Genomic DNA, 13,340 nt, shown 5'->3' with positions numbered 1-13,340 from the left:
TGTGCAGGTAGCTATCCCCCAAAATGACAGCTTTACAATTTTTACGTTTCATTGGGGGTGGATGAATGAGTATAAAGGGGTAAGAAACAGAAGTTAGATGAACAAAAAAATTGCCAGTGCCCAAGCACAGTATATTTACAATCATGAATAAGCAACCACACTGAGGAACAAATTCTGGAAACAAAGTTTGAGTATTGCTGATATTAAGAAATTAACAAATTAATCAGACAATAATACTTATTGATACTATTACATGATATATCAATTATAATCTATTTGTGTAAATAACTTTTTTTTCTTATGTTTCCAGGAGTTCTTGGGGTCAGATGAGAAAAAAGGGGGCAGAGGTATCTGAGAGGAAAGAATCAATCTCTAGATGGCTTCACAGTGTCTACACTTGGGAAAGGCTAAGCCAAGATGGTCGATAGGCACCAATGTCTCCTCCGCCCCACTGGCAGATAGTGCCTAGAACTGAAGTCTCCTAATTGGTTTTTAGTAGAAAAGGAAGAAAGCGGGTCCTGTATAACCATTCAGGAGTCTAAAGTCATAGCCTGGCTACTGATAAAAGTGAAGAAGCAAGAGAAAGTGTGACTTTACAGCTAAAATAATCAGAAAGTACCACAGCATGGTTGTTTGTGTATGTTAGAAGGTGGTTTATGATGGCTGTGTTTCCTATAAAGCATAATAAATGTGGCTGAATACCTAACAGGATATGAAAGTTTTGTATTTTGATGAAATATCATGGGAGTAGGTACTCTTTAGCAGGGTACTGTAAGAGTTCTAAGTTCCATGAAGGTAGAAGTATGAGTGTGTCAGGAGATAAAAGATGATACAAAGGGAAAAGATACCATAAATGTTCAGAGACAAACTTTGCCTCTTCCTCTATGCTCTTGGGCCAGCTTGCTTGCTCTCCTCTTCCCTGGAGGCATCTGTTATTTAACAAGATTGTCAGCATTCCTAACTCTCCCTCCTGCTTAGCTAGGCAAGAGAAAACACACCAAGCTGCAAAAAATCAAGTTTTTGAAGCACAAAATGCATAAAAATAAGCTATTGGGGAGGGGATGGTTTTGAGTATGTTAACGTAGGTCTGTGCATATGTGTTCCAAGCACCTGAATAATTTAGGCTAAAGGAAAATACCTCTTCATAAACATAAGAAAACAGACTAACCTTATTCCAAACATGCAGTGAATATAGTTCCAAATAGCCCGTCTTAGCATTGAGGTATCAACATCTTTGTGCATTGCCATTGTATTATAAGTAAGATTGTAAGCAATGTGAAATTTTTCATCGATCAACTGTCCTACATCTGGATAAAGACGATTTACCAAAGAATAACCATGGTCTTCCCAACAATAGTCCTAAATACAGAGAACAGAACAAATGTGAATGAATAATTAAAACGTGGCCAACTATAGTTCTATGTCTGTCGCTCTTCGGTGCAGTGAAATTACTGGCAGCTGAAATCCACTGCCTTTCTAGTACTAGCTCTCAGTTTCACTTGCATTCCAGCTTGTTGTTTTCAATTTCTATACTGCAACATGCAAAAGTTACATTTTGAACTCAGCGAGTTTAAACACCAGTGGAATCTCTTCCCCTTACACGCAGGTCACCCATATTCAGTTTCTCTCACTGTTTCCCCTGTCAGCCTCCAGAGATGACCCATCTTGGGAGGCCACTCTCCTTTTCTATTGCTGCAGGCATTCAAATGGTCCTCAAACTTTGTAAATTTTTAATTCAAGGTATCCATCATTCAGTCTTTTTCCTCCTACCCACCTCTGATTCTCAGCCCTATTGTGTCTCCTAATTAGTTTTCCCAAATTAAAGTCTCCCTGCTTCCTTTCTTTCCATCTCAAGCAAAACTTAATAACCCCCCACTTCAATGTTACTACCATATTTATTTTCCTAAAACACCTCTTTGATATTATGCCATCACTATGGTCAAAACCTACAAATCTGATCAATTTTAAACTAACTTCCCACTTATCCTTTGCTTGAAGGTCTTAGCAGCCCAGTCAGTTTATGATCCCTTCCCCTCAACCTATGCTCAGTTATTGCCTACAGTCTCCTCTGCTTACAATGCCCATGCTTTTAAACCATTCAAATCTCTCAAATCCTAATCTCCCTCCATAAAATTTTCCAGTCCACATGATCCCTTCAATTGTAATCTTTTATATTTCATGATACAACTTCACTATTGAGTAAAATATTCTATAATTCTTCCTTGTGCCTAATTCTGTCTCCTTAAACAATATGTTAGTTGCTTGAGCAAAGAAAAAAAATCATAGTTCTCAAATATTTTCATAATTCTGGTAAAAGAGTTATAATAGCCCCTGCACAATAATTGGGAAAGTTGGGAACATCAACTCATCTGAATTATATATTTACCTATCTAAATTAAATATATAACAGACTGTTTAAGAAAAACATTTAAACTACAGTATGTTTCTACTGACGGATTGGAAGCGGTCTTACAAAACTACAGCACAGAATAGATAAATGTTTGCTAATTGATGATTCTCAACTTTTATTCTGGAACTAGAAGATACAGCAATTGTTACTCCTGAGATATACTTGCAAGCACTTAGCACAGTGCCTCCTGCCAAAGCGAAAACAGAAGGACCCTGGTATCCTGGAGGACAATGAGGTCCCTAAGTTTCCATGGACTCAGTATATACAGAATTGTACTGGGAAGTTTTACTGTGTATTTCAAAGTTAATGATTATGGAGCTAAACAAACTGGGTCTACCAACAATAATTCTGCTCCCTACCCCAGTAACTTTATTTATTCTAAGAGATGGGTGCTAAGTAATTTTGGAATAAGATTTATTTATGTGAATCCTCTTTAAGGTTTAAATTTGAAACGTTTAAAAATTCTCATTGCTTCAAATGACATTCAGTTCATATTTTAAAGGGAATTAGGTTATTGTAATCATGGTTTATTTTCTATGGTGTCTGTAAGAACTCACCCAAATTAAAAAGAAAACAAAAAATCTGCTTTCCCTATAAGTCCTAATTTAAGCAAATCTTTCACTCTTTCTCATCCTCTTTCCCTTCACCCCCACACACATAATGCCTGAGATGCTGTGAGGACATTTCGCTTGTCACTCAGGTCTGGTGCATATCAGGGCAGAAATCGCCTCATTTTAACACTGGGGCTCAGTAAAACAGTGCTATAAAAGCAAGCCAGGTTCAAACACAACTATTATTTATTGTTTAGTTATAGCAGGAACTTTAACTGGGTTTCTGCATACCATCTCTGGGAACCTAACCACTATTGTAATTTTGCTTTATGGGTGAATGTGTTTTGAATTCTGAGCAACTGATTTATGAACTTTAACAATATAATAAACATACCTAAGGGAATTACGTGTACGTAGAAGAGTTATTTTTTTTCTCTGCATTGCTTTCTGTTCTCAAATCCAGATGGCTCTTTCTTATTTTAAGTCAGATTGAGGTATTTCTAATTGAGCATGTACATACAACAAGTTGTCATTTTACCTGGACTCGAAATGTTGGGACGTGCATTCCATGTCTAGAGAAATCCTTATAGCCATAACTAGTATCCTCAAAGTGACGAGATACATCTCTTGCTGGTGTAACTTCTTCATCATCTGAAATAATTTTTTAAAAAAACCACTGAAAGCCTTTCAAAAACAGGATGCTAGTTAAAATTCATTTTACCTATAACAAGTAAAAACAGGATTACCCTTTCTCTGACACTGAGTAACCAGTATCAACTAAAATAAAGTCTTAAAACTATAAAGAGAAATAGCCTACTTACTAGTAAATGGAATATAATAAAAGTAGATTCTGTTATTAAAAAAAATACTCATGGTTGAATTTCCTGTTTTTCATTCCTCTCTTTCACAGATCCTCTCTCCCTCTGTGTCCCCACTGTAGTTTATAGATACTAGGTTCTACTGAAAAGTATGTACTCCCAAGTATGAACACCCTTTTGAATAATCTTTATGGTGATAACAAATATAAACTTTAAACTTTATGCTCTAAACTTTAGCACTTGGACTATTTTTAATGTCACACAATATATAAAATGATCTCTTTAACAGCTCAAAGGTCCTAGAAACAATTCTAAAATGATGAACAAAGGAAAGAGGTTCTGTGTGTCACTGTTTTTACAATGTTTCCTGCACTGCTTCTAAGCCTTTTCAGATTATCTTCATGTTTAGGGGTTGATGAGATTATAGTTTCAAGTAAATAAAATCAAAGACTTCTCCTCAAGCTAACATCCAACCTCCATTTATACAAATTTGATTTTTTCTTTGCTATTAAGAAACCTGCTTTTAACATATACTCTTCGTCCCACTCTATTATTGTCAAAATACACTGACACACTTTATTAACTTTTTTCCTTTAAATTATCTGGTTTACATATTAAATCCTATAGCCTACATTTGATAAAGGCCAAACATAAAGGATTTACGTTGTTGTTAGTTATCTAAGAAGTAGCTCCTTTTCACAAATCATAGAATTTTAAAGCTGGAAGCAATCTCAGGCCTTTATGAATGCAATTTCCTCATTTTAAAGAAGAGGAAAAAAAGCACTCAGTGTTAAATGACTTATATTCACAAAGTTTATTAGCAGTGATTTTAGTATTAGAACCCAAATCGAATGTCCTCTCTCTGAGTCTAGTGCTGTTTTCACTATAACTTCCTTTTCTAGAAGTAGGACTACCTATGCAATAACCTTTCTAAAAGGAAAGCCATATTTGGATTAAACTTAAAAGCTTTTGCACAGCAAAGACAACCCACAGAATGGGAGAAAATATTTGCAAACGAAGCAACTGACAAAGAATTAATCTCCAAAATATACAAACAGCTCATGCAGCTCAGTATCAAAAAAACAACCCAATCCAAAAATGGGCAGATCTAAATACAGACTTCTCCAAAGAAGGCATACAGATGGCCAAAAAGCACATGAAAATATGCTCAACATCACTAATTATTAGAGAAATGCAAATCAAAACTACAATGAGATATCACCTCACACTGGTCAGAATGGCCATCATCTTATCTCAAAGAGTAAATGCTACAGCTGTTGCTGGGAATGTAAACTGGTTCAGCCACTATAGAGAACAACAGTATGGAGGTTCCTTAAAAAACTAAAAATAGAGTTACCATCTGATCCAGCAACACTACTCCTGGGCATATATATGGAGAAAACCATAATTTGAAAATACATGCACCCCAATGTTCATTACAGCAGTATTTACAATAGCCAAGATATGGAAGCAACCTAAATGTCCATCAATAGAGGAATGAATAAAGAAGACGTGGTACATATATACAGTGGAATGTTACTCAGCCATAAAAAGGAACAAAATAATGTCATTTGCCACAACATGAATGGACCTGGAGATTATCATGTTAAGTGAAGTTAAGTCAGACAGAGAAAGACAAATACCATGTGTCGCCGCTTACATGTAGACTCTAAAAAAAGTGGTACAAATGAACTTATTTACAAAACAAAGAGTCACAGATGTAGAAAACAAATCTATGGTTACTGGGGGGAAAGGGGGGAGGGATAAACTGGGAGATTGGAATTGACATATACACACTACTATATACAAAATAGATAACTAATAAGGACCTACTGTATGGCACAGGGAACTCTACTCAATACTCTGTAATGACCTATATGGGAAAAAAATCTGAAAAAAAAGTGGATATATGTATAACAGATTCACTTTGCTCTACACTTGAAACTAATACAACATTGTAATCAACTATATTCCAATAAAAAAGGATACTTTTATTTAAATTCTCTTAAATTAAAAAATTGGGCTTTTATTTTTGGACACAATAGACATTTTATTGACTATGTAATGGTTGCTTTTACCTGAAGAGAAGACAAACATGCTCTCTCTTTTTTCTATTTCAAAACGTGAAGCCATCTCTTCCTGACTTGCCTCTTCTTCATCTCGACATTCCTGTAACTGCTTCATCTTTTCCATGAGGGCTTCGACCTCAAAGAAGGAATCACTTACCTGAAAAGAAAGTGCAATTAAGGTTACATATGGCAGACACGGAATGAAATTTTTGAATTTTATTAAGTCTGTTTCATAAGAATTTGCATCTTAATACAATATAAGAAAAGATCTTCTTATAATTTTAATGCACATGGATGAATCAAAAACAATTATTTGGGGCTTCCCTGGTGGCGCAGTGGTTGAGAGTCCGCCTGCCGATGCAGGGGACACGGGTTCGTGCCCCGGTCTGGGAAGATCCCACGTGCCGCGGAGCGGCTGGGCCCGTGAGCCATGGCCGCTAAGCCTGCGTGTCCGGAGCCTGTGCTCCAGAACGGGAGAGGTCACCACGGTGAGAGGCCCGCATACCGCAAAAACAAAAAAAACAACAATTATTTGGCCTATTATATATACAGATATTTAAATTTTAAAATATAAGAGAAAAATGATTTTAAGAACACATTCTAATGTTTTACCTTTTATTACTAAAATTAGTAATAATATTACTATCAATGCTAAATTTTAAAAATTAAAATTTAACACTTGTCGATTTAAAACAGAACTGAATATTTAAGAGTTAAGCTTTTACTTGATCAGTTAAATAAGGTACACAAAGTATAAGTGGTTTTGCATCAACTGTGTACACTGGGCATGTTGTCAATAGACAGGCATACCTCAGGTATATTGTGGGTTCAGTTCCACACCACTGCAACAAAGCGAGTCATGAATTGTTTGGTTTTCCAGTGCATATAAAAGTTATGTTTAGGGACTCACCTGGTGGCACAGTGGTTAAAAATCTGCCTGCCAATGCAGGGGACACGGGTTCGAGCCCTGGTCTGGGAAGATCCCACATGCTGTGGAGCAACTAAGCCTGTGCGCCTCAACAACTGAGCCTCTGCTCTAGAGCCCATGAGCCACAACTACTGAAGCCCGCGCGCCTAGAGCCTGTGTTCTGCAACAAGAGAAGCCACCTCAACGAGAAGCCCGCACACCGCAACCAAGAGGAGCCCCCGCTCGCTGCAATTAGAGAAAGCCCGCGCGCAGCAACGAAGACCCAATGCAGCCAAAAATACACTATACTGTACTGTACATTATACCGTATACTGTACTATACTATACTGTTTATACTGTAGTCTATTAAGTGTGCAATAGCATTATGTCTAAAAAAACAAGGTACATATCTTAATTTAAAAATATTTATTGCTAAAAAATGCTCAACACCTGGGAACAGGGAGCTTATCTACTAGGGAAGTTTTTAAAAATTCTATTATTTCACTATTATCTCATTTAATAGAGGGATAACTAGGAACAGTACTTTTTCTTTAGCCTTGTACTAAATCAAAGGTGGGGAAGGACAACAATCCAACTCTAAGCATCCTAGCAACTGATGTACTCTCCCTTAGACCTTCTCATAACCTTTAAGCTTTGATAAACAATCAGTGGCCATATGCAGGCCTCTAACCACAATCCAGATAGCTCAACAGAGGGTGGAACTGATGGTCTTGGGCGTTGCCAGCACAGCACAGTGATCAACCTTGGGAACATGATTTTCCCTCCTGTGCTAATCTCACCATATGTAAATGCTACCTCTTATTTAGTACCTGATAAATGCCAAGCACTGTACTAGGCCTTTTAACCTCTTTTTTTTTTTTGCCTTTTACCTCTTTAGAGACATTTCATTTAAACTTTACAATAACCTTGTGTTTGACCTTCATTTAGAAATGAAAGAATGGAGGCTCAGAGAGGTTAGATAACTTGCCCACAGTCAAATATACGTTAACAGTCAAATACATAAATTTAACCTGTCCAAATCTGTTTAAAATAATACAACTGAGAAAATCTGTGCAAAGTATTCAAAAGGCTGTAATGTTGTTTCTCTGATTTCAATTTGGAAATATAAACCCTTTTCTCTTTCACTACAGCTAAAGAATGCAGAGGGAATTTTGACTCATCATATATAGAATTCAAATTTGCTTATAGAAAATTCAACTCATTCTGATCTGTTTCAAAGGAATAACATAACTGAGAAAATATAAAAGCCAGAGAAGAGAAGGAATAGAGGTAAAAGCATTTTAATAAATTTACATTCACTTTTATATATATTTGTGAGAAGTTAAAACATGAAGAAGTATTTTAAAAGGAGAAATTCCAGATCAAGGCTGATTAAATCTTCTAAAAAGTAATTAAGAAGACAGCCTGTTTCTTCTGTGCAAAAGGATGTGATCAGCATCAGGAAGTTTCTACCACCAAGTTCCACTGTTCTCAGTCTCCCCTCATCTCACTCAGTAGCTGTTCAATACCAGATGGCTCTGATGGGGCACATTGCTGGTGGCTTCTGATCCTAAAATTATTCAAATGTAACCTCCTAGAGGGTCTTATAATTTTGTATGTCCCTTAGCATCAGACTAGTGCTGAGCATTTGGAGGCAGACAATAAATACTGGCTGAATGAACAGGTATGGGGGCCTAATATCTTTTTGGACTTAACAGGGTAGATTTTCTTAAAAGTCAAATGAAAAAATAATATAACAGCAATTACTGTGATTACTCTTAGGATGATCCTATAATAAATAATAGATACTTACCGAAACATTTCCTGCTGAGTTGACCTGCATTTCATCCACACTGTGATTGCCATTTGTAATGTCACAGATGCAGTAGTTACTAACAGAAGGAGGTCTGAATGTGTGGCCACCATCACAATGAATTTCTGGACTGATTCCACAGCCAAATGTGAACGAGGCAAGAGAATGATAGTGTGTAAGTAGAACTACTGCATGTACCAGTTCTGCAAGGGACCAGCTGTGCTCTTCAGCTTTCAAAAGTCCCTTGGGAAAAAAAATGAGAACATTTTTATGCTGGGGTATGGTATTGATGAAAGAATACAGTTCATCTTGGTATTTAACCTACTGAAAACAGGATTAGTTACTATATAAAACTTAAGATAAAATTACAATTTGAGGCATGTAGAACCCAGAATTTGCTAATTTTTATGAATATGTATTCACAAATAGAGCTTAAGATAAACTGATAATGACATTCGTTATTATTTTGACTTTCTGAAATCCTGATTTAAAAATGTAGAATACATTTTGTTTAAAAGCAGTTGCCATATCTCAGATGATGGATTATGAATGCATTAACTACGTTGTTAGTGCAGTCTCAAACCAAATGTAATGAATTTGTGTTTAAAGTAGAAGCTACTGTGTAAAATACGCCTGTTTTTCTTTATTATCAGGCCTCCTCAAGGAATTTTTAAAAAGTGGTTTGAACAACTTGACTCTGAATATTCTTAAATCATCAAATTATATTTATTTTAAAAATTATGCTCAAGGTAAAGTCTACAGTTCTTCAAAGTCTTACAAATCTGTGTCCATTCTGCTTCATTATTTTATAATATGTAATTTTATATTACTAGACAATGTAACAGACATTGCATTAATCATATTCAAATCTTGTATCTCCTTGATAAAAAGATGCTTCAATTACATAAAAGAATCTAAAATATTCTAGGGAATTCCCTGGAGGTTCAGTGGTTAGGTCTCTGCACTTCTACTGCAGGGGGCATGGGTTCCATCCCTGGTCAGGAAACTAAGATCCCACAAGCCTTGAGGCATGGCCAATAAATAAATAAATAAATATTCTAAAAAAAGAGAAAGACAACACCAAAAATATATTGTATTTTTAAGAATTTCTACTGCATGGTAGATTCTTTTAGAGAATGTCCATCTACTTTTATTCTATTATCTTTATTAATAGAACCAGACAAAACTAGTTTAAAATGGTATTTTAAAAAGATAACACAACAAGATGCCACTTTACATCTATCAGAATGGCTAAAATCCAGAACACTGATAACAACAAATGCTGACAAGGATGTGGAGCAACAGGAATGCTCATCCATTGCTCATGGGAACACAAACTGGTATAGCCACTTTGGATGACAGTTTCTTACAAAGCTAATAAACACAAGCTTATCATACGATCCAGCAATCACACTCCTAGTTATTTACCCAACTGAGTTGAAAACTTATGTCCACCAAAAAGCCTGCATGTGAATGTTTGTAGAAGCTTTATTCATAATTGCCAAAAACTGGAAGTAACCAAGATGTCCTTCAATAGATGAATGGATAAACTGAGGTACATCCATACATGTATTTTTCAGCAATAAAAAATGAGCTACCAAGCCATGAAAAACCATGGAGAAACCTTAAATGCATACTGACAAGCTAGTCTGAAAGGGCTATATACTGTGTGATGCCAACTATATGACAGTCTGGAAAAGGTAAAACCATAAAGACTGTAAAAAAGAGCAGCAGTTTCAGGGGGAAGGGGAGAGAGATGAATAGAGGGAGCATAGGAGATTTTGAGAGAAGTGAAACTATTCTGTATGATACCATATGGTGGATAACACGACATTATGCAGTTGTCAAAACCCATAGAACTGTACAACACAAAGAGTGAACCCCAATGTAAATTAGACATTATTAATTCATCAGTTACAGCAAATGTACTATACTAATACTAGATGTTAGTAATAGAGAAACTATGTGTGTGTGGGCGGGGGGTGGTAGATGGTTGACGGAGGTAGAATATGGGAACTCTACTTCCTGTGCCATTTTTCTGTAAACCTAAAACTGCTCTAAAAATTAGTCTAATTTTTTTTTTTTTAATGACACCCTAGATATACTCTCTACTTACCTCAATATGTTCTTTGGTAATAAGCCAAGGTCTATGGGCTAACACTTTGTTAAGTTCTCCTAAATTCTGTAGTTTTTGAGGAGCATTCTCTAAACCATTAAGCCACTTGGGGTCTCCACCAACATGAAGGAAATCGTTTACATGGAGATTCACTAAGTAGGAGCACTGATGTCTTGCTGCAGCCTTAAGAGAAAACAAAAAGATTATTCTAATTACACATATTAAAATCTTGAACAACTACAAATCTTTTTCTTTACAATATGCAAAACAGCTAATTAAGTTTTTGATTAGTATGTTTTCAAATTTTCCATATACTACAGAAATGAAGTTTTCATATAAACATTTAAAAATTCATACACTATAGAAAGCACCTCAAAAATATCCCAAGAACAAATAAAATATCTGATCAAAGTATCTGAACTTTACAAAAATTTTATACCTACTGTCAGAACCTCAGATTAAGAAGAAACTTCAATTAAGGTGCCAACCATAAAACAATGGAATATTATTTATAAATTGAACGTGAGTACCACCACTTATGTCAATCTGAACTATCAGTGAAATAATCTTGTGTTCTACTTTATTCTCATATTTAATAGAAAATGGTTCTCAACAGAGTGTAAATACATATTTCTTTTTCTATTATATTTGACAGCGTACTTATTTAGAAAGAGGAAAAATAGATACTACCTAACAGGAATTCAATTAGAAGTTAGAATATAAGTATTTATTCCTGTGTTTGAAGCATTAACCATCTCTTAAAAAGATTAATAAAGCAGGCAGAAAGAATTTTTCACTGAATGTTTACAAACCATTATTCCAATGTAGTGCCGATAATGTAGGGGTAATGGCCCATCCATTTGGAGTAGATAGTGTTGAGTTTTTAAGAAACTTTCTAAATATTGTGGGTGAAAAACCATCACTAAGGTAATATTATCCAAACGACCCAAAGCAGCAAAAGAATCTGCAAATAAAGTATGCATCTGTGCGTCTTCACTCCCCACTTGGAGAATCTGTATGAAAGAGAGGAAAACCATGGTTTCAGAAATTGTAAATTGGTGTAAAAGAAAGAAAACATGCAGGGGAAGGAAAAAAAAAAGGAATATGCATGCACTGCACTCTAAGTGTCACCTAGAAGCAGATTAAATTTGGCTTAAAGAGAGGTTATAATTCTACAAATTTAACTCAACTTGTTGCAAGATAGCAGAATAAAGAGTCACATATCATGTAGTAGGGGAAAAACAACAAAGGCCGGACATTAAAGGCCATCTAGATAGGCTGCTTGCAGACTTGACCAGAATCCAGACATCCAGATCTAAATCCAGAATCCAGATTTAGATTATCAAAATTTGCAGAGCTTGCAAACAGACCCTAATGCCTTTCCTTTTAACAACACCTACTCTCCCTCAATTTACAGAGAACCAAAATTAACTAACAGTAAACAATCCCTGTGAAAACAAAGTATAGGAGCATTTACATATTTAGAATTAAAGATCCAATCTAGCATTGATACCAGCCTGTGGAGTTGGCCAAGACCAAGTAACTCGGCTTATGGGCACACCTAAACAACATCTAAATATAAGCAGGTGGCATATCATTGGTCAGAAACAAATCTTGCCTTTGCTTGACTAAATATGGGTGTTAGAAAAGCATCATGAAATACTAGAAATCAACATGACTATAACAGCTTTTTAATCCCACATATTCACTGCCAAAACATGATGATTAACTTGTGTAAAGCATATTGTTGACCAACAAGTTGTTCAGATGCGAAGATGTGGGTCATGAAAGCTTTTCCTTAAAAGCATACAATTCACTATGTACTTTCACAAACAACATACCTCCTTTTCTGGGATGAATCTGCTTGGTCCGTGTCCTAGTGGTCGAGGAATTCTAATTCCAAGTTCCTAGAAAAGAAAACTACACCATCTCAGGCCTCCAGCAGTAAACAACATGAACTGAGGCCACAGGAATGGGAGAGAAAAACAGCCAGTTGAACAGAGACTGGCTTGTTCTGGTGATTTATTTTCATGGCCATATATATATACCAGATTCTCTGTTTGCATCACATAGCTGACAACAGTTTATAATACAACTCTGACTAAAAACAATAAAACCTGTTTCACTAAAACCAGAGTTTTGCATAAAGTACTTGGCAGAAAGTCTAGAACAGAAAGTTCAGCACATAGCAGCCAACCCTGTGGATTGTCAGTGATACAAAATAAGACCAATGTGTTTGTACATCCAAAACCCAACCAACCAAAATATCAATCCCTGTGCATCTTGTCAGGAAATGAAAAAGCCATAACCTCTACCTAGATGTCTTAAACTGAAAGAAGTATAATTATTACTACATCTATAATAACACTTCACAAGAACAGAAATACTATGAAAAATAAAAAAGCTATTTAAATCCACAAAAGAGAAAGTAGTGCAAGGCATGGTTTCTCTGTGCTTGAGTAAAACAATTTTAGAGAAATTAATTTTGTGAGTTTTCCTTAAATTTTTAATTTATAGAATCTCATCAACTTTGCTTATATTATATTTTAGAGGAGCTCAACTAATTAAAAAATAAATGGTTTTCTGCCTTTTGACATAGTGAACCTAGAATTCTATACTTTATGTGACAGTGTAGTGTGGTTAACAAAAACTGACA

The 13,340-nt window shown here is 35.6% G+C and overlaps 2 protein-coding genes across 5 annotated transcripts in view; one reads left to right on the top strand and one right to left on the bottom strand.

Annotated features, from left to right (window-relative positions):
• Positions 1–1,161, top strand: part of ARMC2 (armadillo repeat containing 2) — a 174,428-nt gene extending 173,267 nt beyond the window's left edge. Inside the window, exon 18 of the mRNA XM_032651107.1 lies at positions 311–1,161. The gene's annotated coding sequence lies outside the window, so the exon portion shown is untranslated. The remainder of the gene's footprint in view (positions 1–310) is intronic.
• The window catches only part of SESN1 (sestrin 1), a 106,067-nt gene that overhangs the window by 2,048 nt on the left and 90,679 nt on the right, over positions 1–13,340 (bottom strand). For 2 of the 4 annotated variants that reach the window (XM_032651113.1, XM_032651115.1), the window contains exons 2-8: positions 12,526–12,591; positions 11,497–11,697; positions 10,685–10,867; positions 8,569–8,811; positions 5,858–6,005; positions 3,500–3,612; positions 1,169–1,359 (exon numbers count right to left, since the gene is read on the bottom strand). In XM_032651113.1, the coding sequence (XP_032507004.1) occupies positions 1,169–1,359; positions 3,500–3,612; positions 5,858–6,005; positions 8,569–8,811; positions 10,685–10,867; positions 11,497–11,697; positions 12,526–12,591 (1,145 nt within the window). Of the gene's footprint in view, positions 1–1,168; positions 1,360–3,499; positions 3,613–5,857; positions 6,006–8,568; positions 8,812–10,684; positions 10,868–11,496; positions 11,698–12,525; positions 12,605–13,340 lie in introns of all 4 variants that reach the window. The other 2 variants (XM_032651116.1, XM_032651114.1) reach the window with 2 other exon arrangements.

Source organism: Phocoena sinus, chromosome 12 (genome assembly GCF_008692025.1).
Source record: "Phocoena sinus isolate mPhoSin1 chromosome 12, mPhoSin1.pri, whole genome shotgun sequence".
In the NCBI taxonomy this organism is placed as follows: Eukaryota; Metazoa; Chordata; class Mammalia; order Artiodactyla; family Phocoenidae; genus Phocoena; species Phocoena sinus.
The sequence above is the reverse complement of the archived record's forward strand: the minus strand, read 5'-3'. Positions and strand labels throughout refer to the sequence as shown.